Source organism: Phoca vitulina, unplaced genomic scaffold, assembly GCF_004348235.1.
Source record: "Phoca vitulina isolate PV1807 unplaced genomic scaffold, GSC_HSeal_1.0 scaffold2, whole genome shotgun sequence".
In the NCBI taxonomy this organism is placed as follows: domain Eukaryota; kingdom Metazoa; phylum Chordata; class Mammalia; order Carnivora; family Phocidae; genus Phoca; species Phoca vitulina.
The window spans coordinates 84,249,702-84,266,620 of NW_022589705.1; the positions used below are offsets into that span (position 1 = coordinate 84,249,702).

General features: G+C 40.3%; 1 protein-coding gene and 1 pseudogene across 4 annotated transcripts in view; both read right to left on the reverse strand.

Moving 5' to 3' along the window:
• KDM1A (lysine demethylase 1A) overlaps positions 1 to 12,702 on the reverse strand; it is a 61,904-nt gene extending 49,202 nt beyond the window's left edge. For all 4 annotated transcript variants that reach the window (XM_032391624.1, XM_032391614.1, XM_032391605.1 and 1 more), the window contains exons 1-2: positions 12,160 to 12,702; positions 4,208 to 4,373 (exon numbers count right to left, since the gene is read on the reverse strand). In XM_032391624.1, the coding sequence (XP_032247515.1) occupies positions 4,208 to 4,373; positions 12,160 to 12,510 (517 nt within the window). In that variant the 5' untranslated portion in view covers positions 12,511 to 12,702. The remainder of the gene's footprint in view (positions 1 to 4,207; positions 4,374 to 12,159) is intronic.
• Positions 12,703 to 15,524: 2,822 nt separating this feature from the next.
• LOC116640842 lies at positions 15,525 to 15,977 on the reverse strand (annotated as a pseudogene).
• Positions 15,978 to 16,919: the final 942 nt, after the last annotated feature.

A 16,919-nucleotide genomic window follows, 5' to 3' on the forward strand; every position in this document is an offset into this window, starting at 1 on the left:
CTAAATCATCTCTCCAAGCCAGTCTCTTTACTCCTTTAGTTCACTTTTAAAGACCGTATCAGATTGATTTTTCCAAAAAATGTATTTTGGTACAATGCCTCTCGCTCAAAATACAAAATACCTTGGTGCTACCCCAGGCAGATCCTCCCAGATACGGAGTTCAAATTCCTTAGCCTGGTAACAAAGGCTCCAACCTTCCTTTCTGGCCTCCCCTCAAAATTCTCCTAAAGGAATCTTCCCCAGTGATATTTTCTGACTCAATGGACTTCGGAATACCTTGTGCTAACAAAATATTTTATTCTTAAGAATAACATTGTGGAAAGCCAAGCAAAATTTTCTAAGCAAACTTAAAAGTTGGTAAAAATGAAATGTATTCAAACCTTACTTAAAAGGTTTTATATCTTTATACTCATATAAAGAATAAGTTAGGGGCGCCTGGGTGGCTCAGATGGTTAAGCGTCTGCCTTCGGCTCAGGTCATGATCCCAGGGTCCTGGGATCGAGCCCCACATCGGGCTCCTGGCTCAGCGGGGAGCCTGCTTCTCCCTCTCCCTCTGCTCTCCCCCTGCTCATGCTCTCTTTCTATGTATCTCTTTGTCTCAAATGAATAAATAAAATCTTTAAAAAAAAAAAAAAAGAATAAGTTATTTTCTCATTATTACCTAAAATGATTAAGATGAAAATATTTGGTAAAGAACGAGACCCATGTCTTCTCTCAAAGACTTTAAGATACCCAAATGACAATGGTTCTATTCAATTTTTGAATGAAAACTCAAGTGAAAGAGCTGGTTCTGATAAGAGATTTGGAAACCCTGGACAGCTTTTAAACACTTAAACTCACTTGACAATATTTTATGATTCACTATTAGGGCCCAATCTATTTCTAAATTATATAGGCCAGTACGTTGCCACTACTTTTCTGGGGAAAATACTTCCCTAATTCACCCTGGAAATCTTTTTTTAAATTTCAAGTTGTTTTAAAGGAAAAAAACTTTATTTTCATAATCACAAATAATATATTGTAAGTTTTGGCTGTTATCAACACATCTCTGAGCACTGAAGATAGTCTAAACTTCAACTTTAACTTTCCCCCAAAATACTAAGATAACTTATTTAAACCACTGGATAAAAATTAAACTACAGCATAACAGCATAAAGAGAGTTCCCCAGGGTGCCTGGGTGGCTCAGTCGGTTAAGCGTCTGCCTTCGGCTCAGGTCATGATCCCAGGGTCCTGGGATCGAGTGCCACATCGGGCTCCCTGCTCAGCAGGAAGCCTGCTTCTCCCTCTCCCTCTGCCTGCCGCTCTGCCTACTTGGGCTCTCTCTCTGTCTTTCTGTCAAATAAATAAATAAAATCTTAAAAAAAAAAAAAAGACAGTTCCCCAAATCCTAAATCTCTTTAATAAGATATTTACTTCTTGTAGCAACACTGCCTGACATTAATGGAAAAACAAACATACAAAAACAAAATAAAAAACCTCTTTCATGAAAAAGAAAATATTAACATCAGGTTTAAAATGCTCAGAGGAGGGCGCCTGGGTGGCTCAGTCGTTAAGCGTCTGCCTTCGGCTCAGGTCATGATCCCAGGGTCCTGGGATCGAGTCCCACATCGGGCTCCCTGCTCGGCGGGAAGCCTGCTTCTCCCTCTCCCACTCCCCCTGCTTGTGTTCCTGCTCTCACTGTCTCTCTCTCTCTGTCAAATAAATAAATAAAATCTTTAAAAAAATAAAATAAAATAAAATAAAATGCTCAGAGGAGGGCGCCTGAGTGGCTCAGTCATTAAGCGTCTGCCTTCTGCTCAGGTCATGATCCCAGGGTGCTGGGATCCAGCCCCACATCGGGCTCCCTGCTCAGCGGGAAGCCTGCTTCTCCCTCTCCCTCTCCCCCTGCTTGTGTTCTCTCTCACTGTGTCTCTGTCAAATAAATAAATAAAATCTTTAAAAAATAAAATAAAATAAAATGCTCACAGGACAAAGAAAGTGTGTATCAACTTGGTATATACTTAAGTCAGTTGTTCACTGGAGACACCAAAAAGAGGGTGAGGCAGCATCTAAACTATCAGATCATCTATTGAAGAAAACTTAGAGCTCTTGAACCAAGAAATCAGCAGCCTCTGGAACTATGACATATCAAGACTTATCCCCATGTATCTCATTCATTAGTAAGTCTACAGCAAAGGTAGAAGAAAACAAAGGCAAGAATCACAGAAGAATACAGAAGAAAAAGGAATAGGGAATCAAGGGAGAAGTTGGAGGCAAGGACAGAAAGAAGGGATTAGAGCTAAATGTAAAAGACTAGAAAGAAAAAAAAATCAACAAAAAGAGAGACGAGGTGTTTTGAGGTATGGAGAAGGCTACATTTGCCTCAGGCACAACAGTCCCAGAGGTAACAGATCACTGCCAATAATTGCCCAAGAAGTCATTTTTTTTTAATAGTTTTTTTTTTTTTTTAAGATTTTATTTATTTATTCGAGAGAGCGAGAATGAGAGCGAGAGAGAGAGCACATGAGAGGGGGGAGGGTCAGAGGGAGAAGCAGACTCCCTGCTGAGCAGGGAGCCTGATGCGGGACTGGATCCCAGGACTCCAGGATCATGATCTGAGCCGAAGGCAGTCGCTTAACCGACTGAGCCACCCAGGTGCCCCCAAGAAGTCATTTTAAGAGTTTTAGGAAAACCATTCTTAGAAAACCCTGGATTCCTGAGATAAACTGAACCCAGAATCTAATCCTCTTGTTTAAATGTTCTCAAACCATGTTTTTATTATACTTTATTATAATTAATGAAATTATAAATTTTAATTTTTGAGAGTTTTGGTCAGAATCTGGTAAGTTGTAAATCTGAATTTAAATTAACACCTGACCTGTAATTCTCTCAAGTGATACATCAGTAACAATCCTTTAAAAAAAAATAAATAAATAACATCTGGTGATTTATATAACATCACAGGGGAGAACCTCTCCCCCCCAAAATACTAAAAAGATAAAACTTCTCAAATTAAATATGTCTGTATCTGGGTACCTATGCAAGTCATGCAAGATACAGCAGATGGGATCTGAAACAGACATTTTGTTTTTAAAAGATGCAGGACTATGGGGCGCCTGGGTGGCTCAGTCATTAGATGTCTGCCTTCCGCTCAGGTCATGATCCCAGCATGCTGGGATGGAGCCCCACATCAGGCTCCCTGCTCAGTGGGGAGCCTGCTTCTCCCTCTCCAGCTGCCCCCACTTGTGTTCCCTCTTTTGCTGTCTCTGTCAAATAAATAAATAAAATCTTAAAAAAAAAAAAAGAAAAAAAAGAAAAAGATGCAGGACTAAAAGAATTAGAGAGGTAAATGGACCTGGAGCTATTAAAGATACAAAAAGTATTTTAAGGAGAAAAACTCAGTAAAAATTCAAAATCAAGAAGAGTTAATGAAATGCTATTAAGGCCAGAAGATAGGAAAAATTAATGAAGATTCTGCTTTTGTTTGGTCTCTCCAAACCAGAAGGTACCCCTATGTGGTCTGGGTATCCTCAGTAGGACTTAGTCTGAGGGGATGTTAGTGAGAATTCTTCAAAGATGTTTGAAGCTCTGAAACCAATACTTTAGTCTCCAATAATCTTTCCACTGTCATAGGAAGACTTTGAGTTTAGAATCTCTTCATAGTCTTTTCTTCTACTATTCCTTTGAATGGCCACTTGGGCGTTTTCTTTTTGACCTCATATTTTTACATTTGTTCACCAGGAAACTGTTCTGAAAACTGATCCCCACTCTGAATGTTTTATCAGAAAGTATCTAACCATGTGGTAAATGCATAATTTAACCAGAATAATTTCTGAACCATTCTATCTACAAATTCTGAATCACAGATAAATCTGAGGGGTGTGGTCTTTAGATTTGGCTTTCTGTATGTTTTCTCGAATTGTTTATTTCTCCAATTTCCAAGTACCTTATACTGCCACTATCCTTCCATCACCATTTTTTACTTTCCTTCTATACATGTACAGACACATACACAAAATATCAGTACCACTGTATATGTATGCATGTGTGTATGTATGTATATACATGTATATACATACATACACACACATGAATACACTACAGACACATGACCAATATCAGAGTATAAACCAAAGATAAAGACATAAATAACACCGTAGAATAGGAATTAATCCATTTATTCTTATTTCCAAGATAAAACAAAACTAGTTGGTTACTATAACTCACCAGATGGTTCTTCAGGCTCACTTTCATTTTCCTCCTCTGGTGGGGCTTGAGGGGGTGGTGGGGGAAGCTTCTTTTCTTTTTCTGCTTTAGCATTTCTCTCTTCTTCTGAATAATACTCATCTTCTGAGAGGTTGGCCAAGCTTTCATCCATCTCTCTGTACTCTACCTATATGGAGATTATACCAGGGAAAGCTAAATACAGTGAACATCTAAAACCAGGGACTCAATTTGGAACCATCAGTGAATGTGAACTGCCTTTTAAATTCAAATTTTAAGGGAAATAAGCAAATAACAAGGAACAAGCTAGCTCATAATAGGTAGCTATTAAAAACAAAATCTCGGGGCACCTGGCTGGCTCACTCAGAAGAGCATGTGACTCCTGATCTCAGGGTCATGAGTTCGAGTGCAGCCCATGTTGGGTGTAGAGATTATTTAAATAAATAAACTTAAAAACAAAAACCCTAAAATCTCTCATGAAACAATCTCGTGTCAGTTCAGATTTAGCCCAATCTATCAATTTTACATCATACTACTGACATTTAGATCAATGAATCTGAGGTTCTCTACAACTCCTAAGAACTCTTTTAAAATATGTGTATGCATATATATGTATGTTTGTATGTGCATATGTATTCATATGTATGTACACATCATGTTCACACACCAGAAGTTTCAACAAAGACTAAAATAACCCTGAGATAAAAATACAGTCAACTAGAATAGCAAGTCTATCAGGTAGGCCAGGCCTGTACTTCTACTATTCCAAGGTGGAACAGCAAAACCCCAGAAACCAAATGGGGAGAAATAAAAACTGCAAATGGCAGCCGCCAAATTGAAACTATGAAAAAGCACATTTTGCTTAAAAAATAACTGATGACATAAGAGAGCTGAATGATGAAAGCAAAGAATCCTTAATACAACAAATTAAGTGAAACAGAAAGGGAGACCACAGGTCTTACTACTAATTTACACTCTGGTTATAAAAGGAGAGAACCAGGTAATAAGTATAAAGAGGAAACAATCTTGGTGAATGTCTTATTGGCGGTAAAGCAACTTAAGATAGGGAAGATTATAATGGACCTGTTTGCCAAAATGTGTAATATGGTATTACAAATAGTCACCAACCTTAGAACACTAGCAAACTTGTCACTGTTGACTCCCACCCTAAAAAAAGATTCCAGGAAGCCATAGCAACAACAGCTATTTCAGATTCAATGAAAAGATAAAATGAATGAAATAAAAATTTATTAGATGTGGAGACAGAGCAAAGACAATATGGTTTCCACAAATAACGTACCTAATTTACTAGGTTTCTGAAATTAATAGTCCTGTGGATTACAGCAAGTGTACTCTACCTTAATTTTTGAAATGCCTCTGAAATAGCTCCATATGGCTGGCTACTTTTATATTTGCCTTTCTTTCTTTCTTTCTTTCTTTTTTTCTTATGACACGAACACAGACGGGCAGGAGAGTGGGTGGCTAGGGGAGGTAACACGGATTGTGTCAGAAAATGGAAACAAAAATTAAGGATAAATTAAACAGTTCTGACCCACGCTCTAAGATTCTTATTTAACACATGAATAATAGTATTCATCTATCAAATACAGAACACTGAGTACATGGCCACAATGGAGAAAACAATTATGAATGAGAGTCTCCCTGCCCTTAATAAACTGAAATTCTAGTTGCAAACTATTGGTCCTTATCAGGTAAATCGAGAGACTTTACAATAAAACCTCCAGAAATCTACATACTAAACTTCACCCTACTTGACTGAGATAAACTGTAAAAACAGACCTCAGGACAACAGACAAAAAAGCAGCAAGGAGGGAAAAGTTTCAAAAAGGAAGAGGGGTCAGAAAATGTAATACATGTTTAAAGTATGCAGTTTCCCTTCTTTTAGCCCTCAATAGTGCTTGACCCCTCCCTACCCCAAAGATTTAGCCCTTTAATCCTCTGTTCATCAATCTCATCCATTTAATCAATAATCATTTAACAAGTGCCTATCAAGGAACTGGGCAATGAGGAAATTCTGAAACAATAATATAAGGTCCTTTCTACTGCAGTAGTTCATTCAGCTCTTTCCAAAGGATGTTCCACAAAAGGAATCCATGATCAAGTCTGGGAAACACCGCATTCTTTACAGGCCCCCTCTAGGATAATCACGATGCACATTAAAGTTACTGAGAAGTTCTGCAGCAAAAACACTCTTTTTAACATTGTTTAATCCAATCTTTTGATGAAGTAGTAGCCACTAAGAAGGAATAGAGTTCTTAGTTTTCAGGGAAAAAAAGAGATTAGAAAAACACCTAGAAGTAGGAGCAAAAATATCTAAGGGTAGTATTTAAAAACAACAAGGAAAAAAAATATCTGTATTTCACAGAACCTAAAATTCTTCAGGATTTCATTTAAATACACATTTATATGTGTTAAACCAAACCATAATCCTTTGGAGACTACCAACAAACACATGAACTTGTACTGCTTGGGTACTAAATCTGGGGTAGACCTAAGAATGAAATTTCTTCTGCAATCTGTTCAACCAAGACGGTGTCCTGAGAAGACAAGACAAGCTTAAAAAACAACCATTTGCACTACTTATCAATCACTGGATCTTATCAAGCACTGGGTCTTCACAATACTTCATAAACAAAACACAGAAATAAAACTGGATTCTGAGACCAATATAAGACCGCAACTATTAATTGAAACTTCTTAATATAAAACAGGCAAATACTACTTTATTTTGGGATTTTGCATAAAGTTTTATTTTGTAAAAAAAAAAAAAAAAAAAGTTTCTCTACTTAATAAAAAAAACCATCTGAAAGAATCATATACACTTTAAAAAATTAAAAAAAACTATTCCCCTGAGAAAAGGAATAGATACTCTAAACACAAAGTACTGGGAACTTCTCATCCCTAAGTAAAATCCTAAGACTTTGGAGGTTCTACAACTACTTATAACCAAGGACATAAAGACGTCCAATAGGCAGATATAAGTCAGTAAGGTAGTTAGTCTTACCTTTACACAGGTGACTCTGAAATTTACACCTCTAGTTTCTCCCTTCTCTTCTTCACCCTTGCTACAATGCTTCATTCACTTTCCAGTCATCTTAAAGCTCCAGTCTTTTTGTTTTAATCTTTCTTCCTTTTAAGTCACCTAGGACACAACTGCCAGACTGATTTTCCAAATATGTGATATTTTTAGATAGTTTTAAAGGTGAATGCCAAATTTTTCAAACCAGCATATAAACTTTTTGGCTCTAACCAGCTGTACTTACCTTTAGCCATTTTCTAACACCCTAGTCAAAAAATCCTCAATGTTGTTCTACAGATCCCTAAACTCCCTGAAAGCTACTTCCACCCTTTTCTGTTAATCCGATGCCAGAGTTCAAGGCTTATCCCTTCTGCAAATTATTTCCTAACTATTCCAAACTTGCAAATATGTCTTTCCTTTCTCTGAATTGTCATAGCACTTAAGGTCTGCACTTCTCAGTCTAGTGCAGTACTGTCCAATACCATTTTCTGTGATAACGGCAATGTTCTGCATCTGTGCTTCCAATATGGCAGCAGTAGTCACATGCGGGTATTGAGCACTTACCATGTGGCTCTTTTAAGTTTAAAAGTAAAAACTCAAGTTTCCTCAGTCGTACTAGTAACATGGGCTAGTGGCTACCATACTGAATAGCACAGATCCAGTGTTTGGCTCTCTCTATAACCTGGACATGACTCTACAATCCAAACACTACTGGTTCCCTCCAATTTATCTTGCTCCTAGAAAAACGCCATTTTCACTTAAATTCATTTGCCCATTGTTCCCAATGTTCAAGTGTCCACTCTGGACTCCCGGTTGCTTCTCAAACCGCCGCATAATATACCAAGCATGTTTCACTTCCTTTCTCCGCTGGTAGTACTTAATTACTGGGCACCGTACTCTAAGCCAGACACTGCAATAAGCGTTTTGTTTACATTATATCTAAACCTAAAAACCTTACAAGGTAGGGTTTATTTTCCTGAGGAAAATGAATCATAGGGAGAAAAATTAACCCCTTTTCCAGAATACTTTTCTAAATTCTGCGCTTTTTCAAGGCCCAGTTGAAGGTCACCAGTCCTGAAGTCCCAACCCAACGTAACAATTCCAAACCTTAAATATTTTGCCATAATGTTAGCATACACACTCAGAGGTGATTTTATTCTGAAACTTATGAAACTTAAGCTTTAGGGACCTCCCAATTGCATGGACCCCTTCCAATACCCTGAACCTTGTTTTAGTTACATAACTAAATATATAACATCTGTATCTATGTCTCCTATTGAATCTATAGTTCTAGATACAGATATACCCCCCCTGCATATACCTCAGAACTCCTGAAGCAAGGCCAGTCTATACTGGACTCAGCTTGCTTTTTCTTCCTTTAATAGATACTCTATCCCTTGAGGTCTGTTTCCTCTGGCTCCCAAGACTGGCCAGGAATAGGTCAGTTTCCCTAGTTCCTTACTTCCTAGTTTCTCCCTCAAATAAACAGGTAACCCACTTTTCTCTTTAGAGTTTCAGAGTTAATCACAATAGAAAAATAGTGTAGCAGGAATTAAAATAAACACAAGATAATTACAAAGACAGAAATCTTATGGTATGTCCCAAATTGATCTACAGATTCAAGGCAATCCCAATCAGAATATCAGTTGCCTTTTTGCAGAAACTGATAAGCTGATTCTAAAATTCATGTGGAGGGCGCCTGGGTGGCTCAGTTGGTTAAGTGACTGCCTTTGGCTCAGGTCATGATCCTGGAGTCCCAGGATCGAGTCCCGCATCGGGCTCCCTGCTCAGCAGGGAGTCTGCTTCTCCCTCTGGCCCTCCCCCTCTCATGTGCTCTCTCTCTCTCTCTCAAATAAATAAATAAAATCTTTTAAAATAAATAAATAAATAAAATAAAATTCATGTGGAAATACAAGGGTCACAGAATATCCAAAACAGTCTTGAAAAAGAGCAAAGTTGAAGAAATCAAACTTCCTGATTTCAAAACTTATTACACAAAGTCACAGTAATCAGGACAGTGTGGTACTGGCATAAGAACAAAAAATACAGATCAATGGGACAGAAATGACAGTCCAGAAATAAACCTTTACATTTATGGGCAATCAACGAGGGTGCCAACCATTCAAAGGGGGAGACAATAGTCTTCAATAAAATGTGCTGGGACAAGTGGATATCCACATGAAAAAGAATGAAATTGAACTCCTACTTCATACCATATACAAAAATTAACTCCAAAATAATCATAGATCCAAATTCAAGAGCTAAAGCTAAACTCCTAGGAGAAAACATGAAAAGTAAATCTTCCTGACACAGGATTAGGCAATGGTTTCTTGGATATAACCCCAGAAGCAAAAGGAACAAAAGAAAAATAGATAAATCGGACATTAAAAATTAAAAACTTTAATAATCACCATATATAAAGAATTCTATTCAACAATAAAAATACAACTCAATTTAAAAAGAAGCCAAGCATTTGAACAGACATTTCATCAAAGAAGATATACAACCAATGACCAATAAGCATAAGATGTTCAATATCATCAGTCATTAGGGAAATGCATATCAAAACCATAATGAGACACCATTTCACAGCACTAGGATGGCTATAATAAAAAGACAGTATCAAGACAAGGATATGGAGAAATTGGAAACCTTATATATTGCTAATGGAAATGTAAAATGGTGTAGCTAATGTGGAAAAGTGGCAATTCCTCAAAAAGTAAAACACTGGGGTGCCTGGGTGGCTTAGTCAGTTAAGCATCTACCTTGGGCTCAGGTCATGATCCCAGGGTCCTGGGATCGAGTGCTGTGTCAGGCTCCCTGCTCAACAGGGAGTCTACTTATCCCTCTCCCTTTGCCCCCCCCATGCTCTCTCTCTCAAATTAAACAAACTTTTTAAAAAGGGGGATGGGAGAACCGGGTGATGGGCACATGATGTAATGAGCACTGGGTGTTACATGCAACTGATGAATTACTGAACTCTACATCTGAAACTAATAATACACTATACGTTAACTGAATTTAAATAAGTGAAACAAAAACAAAAAAACAGAGATAACATGACTTAGCGATTCCACTCCTAGTATATACCCAAGAGAACTGAAAACCTATGTTCACACAAAAACTGTACACAAATGTTCACAGCAGCATTATTCATAGCTAGCAAAAAGAGGAAACCCAAATGTCCAACAAAATGATGAATGGATAAACAAAATGTGGTATATCCATATAATGGGACATTATTATGCCACAGAGTCGTCAAATACCAAATGGAAATACTACAACATGGATGAACCTTGAAAACATACTAAAGCAAGACACAAAGGCCACATATTCTCTGATTCCGTTTATATAAGATGTAGGCAAATTCATACAGACAGAAAGTAAATCAGTGGTTGGTAGGGGTGGGGGTTGGGGAGAATGGGGAATGATTGCCAATGGTACAGGTGTCTTTTGAGAGTGGTGAAAATGTCCCAAAATTGACTGTGGTGGTGGTTATAAAACTTTGTGAATATATGCTAAAAACCACTCAACTGTACCACTTAAAAATGGTAAATTTTATCATGTGATTTATCTCAATAAACCTGTTTTTAAGAAATATCTTATCACATGGTTTCTGGCCATACTTCCTATTAAAATAGTAAAATAAAAACCCTTGGGCTTCTGCCCTCTATTTCATTTCTGAGAGCTGGGAGTCTCCAACCTGTGTCTTTTCTAAACCATGCTTTGGTAAAAGCCCCCCAAAGCCTTTCCTCTTTTTAGCACACGGTTTTTATTCTTGGAGATCTCTCAAGTGGACAGTTGAATCTGAGGGCTCAGTCTGGGTAATACTCATCTCAAGAAGCTCTTCACACACAGACTTGGCATATCCATTTAAAAATTATATACAGATAGAAAACTTGTTATATGCATAAGCTATATGAATTGCATGATTTTAAATATTTTAAAAGTATAAATCTCCAGAAAACACCCAAGTCTAAAAAGTCTGTGCCCCAGTACTGCCTTAGTGCCCTGCACAGTTGGTGTTCCATGTGGTCCTTTGTCTGAGGCTGAAGATACCTTATCACAACATAAGCGTAGATTCCAGTTCCACCACTTAACTCAGTTGTGTGACTCTGGGCAAGTTGCTTCAACTGTGTGCCTCTGCTTACTCATTTCTTAAAACGGGGCTAACAATACCTGCCCATTGGTATTTAGCAAAAATAAAACATTAGTGACGCCCTGAACACAGCATCTGGCACCCAGAGATGTGAGGCAGCTGTTGTCTGTACATACTGTTCGGGTGACAAGCCTTTTTCTTCCCATATATTTTGCACCTTGACTAGTTGATATTAGCCCTCTTCATCAGCTTCCTCATCTGTAAAGACCTACGTCAAAAGATCGTTGAGAGAATAAAAGGAAAAAGAGGAAAACTAGCGCACAGCAGGCCTAAAAACAAAAAAACAAAACAAAAAAACAACCGTTCTTTTCCGTCTCCCTGGCTAAGACCATTTCTTGAGCATTACCCTCCAGCCTCAAGGCGCGCCCAGCTGGAACTCCTTAAACACTGCCCAGGGCCCCTCTCCAGACACATCTGCGGACAAACAAGCCATGCCTGTCTCCAACAACGCCAGCCAGAACTCCACGTCAGAGAGCCATGTCTCCCAGTAAAGAAAAGAAAAGAAAAGGTGTACAGATGTAAGGAGTCAACCACCCCTCCCATCAATCCCCCTTTCCCGAGACGGCCGGGTCCCGGCACAAAGAGCGCATTGAACCCGCGCGAAGCCCTTCCCCTCCCTCACCCCACCCACCCAGCTGATGGGGAGGTGCGGTGCACACCCGACGGGCTGGGGAGGCGCGGGTGGCTGGGGGCCGGACAACCTCGAGGGAGCCGGGCACCGGGGTCTAAGGCGTGCGGGAGGGGGTCGCGCCTCACCTTCGCTCGCTTGCGCCGGCTGGTCCGTCGCCCCTCCGGAGTCTCCGCGATTCCCGTTTCCATGGGGGTCGCAGATCCAGGAACGACGGTAGGCCCGGCTTGAGGCCCGGCGGACCCCGGCGGCTCGGCCAGTCCCCCGGGGGGCGAGGCCCGCGGAGGCTCTTTCTTGCGGGGAGTGCGCTCCCCGGCCACCCCCGGCCCGGCCTCGGCAGGGCCCGACAGGCCCGCGGGCGGCGCGGCCACCTCGGAGCCGTTCTCTGCGCCGCCCGCTGCCCCGGGGCCGGCCTCAGTCCCCGCCGCGGCCGCTGCTGCTGCCGCCGCGGCCGCCGCGGCCTTCTTCCCAGACAACATCTCTGGCCGCCTGGCCGCCGACGGCCGAAGGGGCCGCTCGGTCTGTCGGTCCGTGGGTCCGGAGCCGCCTCGCCTCGCCTCACTTCACAGTGGTAGCTCGCTGCCAAACGCCGCCGCGTACGCACGCGCTGAGCGCGCTCCCGCCGCGTCCGGACAAAAAGGCCCCGGTACCCCACCGCCCCGCCTTCCCCGGCTGCCATAGAGCGGCGTCCTCGCGGCTAGAGCGACACCACCGCATAGAGCACAGTGCTTTCCTAGAGCGTCGTCTTGGCCTTTGAAGTGGGCCCCAGCGCCTTCCCGGTCCTAAGGCTTCTGGGCCATACTGCACCTCCGAGGGCGACCATTTCCTCCAGGGACTTGCATACACCCATGAATTCATTCGTTCGTTCGTTCGTTCATTCATTCATTCATTTATCTACTCATTCGTCAGTTCAACCAATATTTATTAATGCTTACTACGTGACGAGGGTTTAATTATGAAGTTTTTGCTTTCAAAGAGCTTACAGTTTAGTGAGGGGGAAAACATTGAACCATAACTGGGAAATCATTTTGTGTCATAACTGTCCTGCTTGGACTGGGGAAATCTCGGAGAGCAAATGAGTTTCGTGATAATAAAATGGACAGAAGTTAGGAAATCCAGGTTTGAGTCCAAACTGGATTGCTGTTGCCTCCAGGGCGGTGTTCCTGTTCTTCCTTACGTCTGGACTCCCTATTAGCACTCCCTCACTCACACCTCCTCCCACTCCCTATGTCTTCCATACATAACACCTCTTTTTACTCCAGGTTAATTCTTTCTAGTGCTGCAGATGGTGGTGGTGGTTTATTTTTTTAATTCCTCCAGGACTCCTTTAGTGACCCAACACTGGAACAGCTTGTGTTTCTTCAAGCTTGTTTCTACTTATTACACACAAATATAATTGCTTTTTTATATGTCTCTCTCTCTTCAGACTATAATTTTCTTTCTTTAAAAAAAAAAATTTTTTTTTTTTTTTAAAGTAATCTCTACACCCAATGTGGGGTCGAACTCAAAAGTCCCATGCTCTTGGAGGCGCCTGGGTGGCTCAGTCCTTAAGCGTCTGCCTTTGGCTAAGGTCATGATCCCAGCGTCCTGGGATCAAGCCCCGCATAGGGCTCCCTGCTCAGCGGGAAGCCTGCTCCTCCCTCTCCCACTCCTCCTGCTTGCGTTCCTTCTCTTGCTTTGTCTCTCTCTGCCAAATAAATAAATAAAATCTTAAAAAAAAAAAAAAAAAAGTTGCATGCTCTCCTGACTGAGCCACCCAGGCACCCTTCAAACTGTAATTTTGCAAAAAATTATCCCACTTACATGAAGTTTAAAGAACTGGTAAAACTAATCTCTAATGATCAAATCCAATCAGTGATCACTTGGGATGAAGGTGAGAGTTGACTGCAAAACAGCAGGAGGGAATTTGCTGGGGTTGATGGAAATGTTTTTTTATCTTGATTGGGTGGTGTACACGTTAGTCAAAACTCACTGTGCCATACACGGAAAATATTTTCATATTTTACTTTATGTCAATTGTACTTCAATGAAGTTGAATTTTTTTTTAACCTAGGCAAACGGGAAAAAGGAGACAATTAAGTCCAGGAAATTTAGAAGATGTACAAGAAAAAAAGTGTAATTGTAGTTCCACATACGGTTCAGCTATGAACTACATTGACATAGCCATAGTAACATAAGCATTAATGTTGTTTTAACCAAAGGGATAGAATTATATTGAGAGAATGGAGGAAAGAGAAAGTGTGTGGAGGAGAGGAATGAGAGGGGTTTACAGAAGCAGGGACGAAATGGGAATGGGGGAGGTTCTGCATGGGAGCTAAATCCTCATCTTCCATCATAAAAAGATAATATAGAATGTCAAAATTGAGAAATCAAGAAATAACAGTACAAGCATACAATTTAGATATATCAAGATACATACCAGAAGAAACAGTTAAAAAGTTGGAACGAGTTGTCTGAGTCATATAACTTGAGGATGGAAAGGGGGAGATAGATTGAAGATTGCTTGTTTTAAACTCTTTAGTTCTGACTTGTTTGCACATTTAATAATTTGATAAAACTTAAAATTAGATTTTTTAAATATGTATATCCTTTAATCCAGCAATTCCACTTTCCAGAGGACATTCTAGGAAACTATTTAAGCATGTGTACAGAGATTTAACTTTAATACTGTTTACCTCGACTTATATATAATAGCAATAAAGAAGAATTAACCTAAAGGCCCAACAAGTAGCCACTAATTGGATATATTAGAATATCATAGCCATTAAAATAGACAATTGAACATGAAGAACTCCATACAAAATAGTGAGCATATGTCAAAGATTTATTTAATTCATTAGAGAACCAGTAAGATGACAATGCTGGTTCAAAGGAAAACATGAAAAGCTGATATATAGTCACTAGTCAGTGGAAAAGAGAATGCTGGAATAAAATTGCAAAGTTAAATAAGAAACAAATGGTTTTAATGTCTTCCAAGGCCATAAAACTGTAGACTTTGAGGTTATCTTTTCTATCAGACACAACTAATTTGCTTCTATTTGGAAAAAAAAATCATTTGCAACTTACCCATTTTTTTCCTGGAAATAACTAATTTAATTGTTAAAAATGGTGGTAAAAGACATAACATAAAATTTATCACCTTAACCATTTTTAAGTGTACAGTTCACTAGGGTTAATTATATGCTCATGGTTGTACAGTCTCCAGAACTCTCTTCATCTTATAAAATTCCATGCCCATTAAACCACAACTTGTCATTTCTCCCTGCCTCCTAGCTCCTGGCAACCACCATGCTACTTTCTGTCTCTATAAATTTAACTACTCTGGGTATCTTATGTAAGTGGAATCAGATGACTTTTGTGTTTTGGGGACTGGCTTCTTTCACTGAGCATAATCACCTCAAAGTTTACCCATGTTGTAGCGTATGTCAGAATTTCCTTCCTCTTTTTTTTTTTTTGTAATGTTAGTTCATGTCTTTTATCAACCCGTATACAATTACTTGTACCCTGGTCTGTCGAAGCGGTAGGTCAGACATTGGCCACAGTAGCATCTGTTAGAGTGGCTAGTCATAAGAACCAGCGCCACATTTGTCTGAAAGTGACTGATGTTGCCCTTCTCATCCACCTTAGAGAGAGTATTTCAGGATGTCAAGCTTAACCTTCTTTCTCTTATGCTTATTCTTCCTGGGAGTGGCGTAAAACTTCTGCCTTTTCTTAGCACCACCAGGAAGTCTCAACACAAGATGAAGAGTAGACTCCTTTTGAATGTTGTAGTCAGACAAAGTATGTCCACCTTCCAGTTGCTTGCCAGTGAAGATCAGTCTCTGCTGATCGGGAGGAATTCCTTCCTGATCCTGGGTCTCGGCTTTTACATTTTCTGTTGTATTTGAGGGTTCAACCCTCAAAGAGTGATGGTCTTTCCCAGAAGGGTTTTCATGAAAATCTGCATCTTGGCAGCAGTTTCACGTCTTATGGTGGATGGGAAAGGAGAACGCGGCAACAGCCCTCGGGGGTTTCTGAATTTCCTTCCTTTTTTAAGGCTGAACAATTCCATTGTATGTGTATACAGCATTTTGTTTATCCATTCATCTGTTGTTGGATTTTGGGTTTGCTTCCACCTTCTAGCTATTGTGAATAATGTTGCTATGAACATGGGTGTACAAATAGCTCTTTAAGACCCAGCTTTCAGGGGCGCCTGGGTGGCTCAGTCGGTTAAGCGTCTGCCTTCAGCTCAGGTCATGATCCCAGGGTCCTGGGGTCGAGCCCCGCATCAGGCTCCCTGCTCAGTGAGGAGACTGCTTCTCCCTCTCCCACTCCCCCTGCTTGTGATCTCTCACTCTCTGTCAAATAAATAAATAAAATCTTAAAAAAAAAAAAAGACCCAGTTTTCATTTATTTTGGATATATACCCAGAAGTGTAATTGCTGGAGCAACTTATCCAACTTTTAAAAAGTTAACATCTGACTTTACAGAGTCAGGACCCTAATCAATATTAAACAGTATTGTCAAAGTTACCTTCCCCTAAAGCAGCAGATGACCAGCAGGTGGACCAGCCAGACAATATTCTGATATGACTGTGTAAACAAGCTCAGAGGAATCTCTTTGCCTTATTTCCAGATCTTGGGTAATTTTTCTTTGCAGTCTCCCTCACCATGAGGGTAGGGGCTCTATGCTGCTGGCCATTTTATTCCCAGTGGCTAGGCCTGGAAGTACTGTTGAATAAATGAGGTATCACTAAGGCCGACATCACCTGGTTGTTGTGAGGACATCATGATATGTTGCTTACAAACTGCCTGTCAAAGTCTGGCACATAGTGGCTGCTTAAGACAGGAGTAGTTAATATTGTTATGCGACAGCTGGGAGAGGGTGGCTGGTTATGACTCGGAGGAGG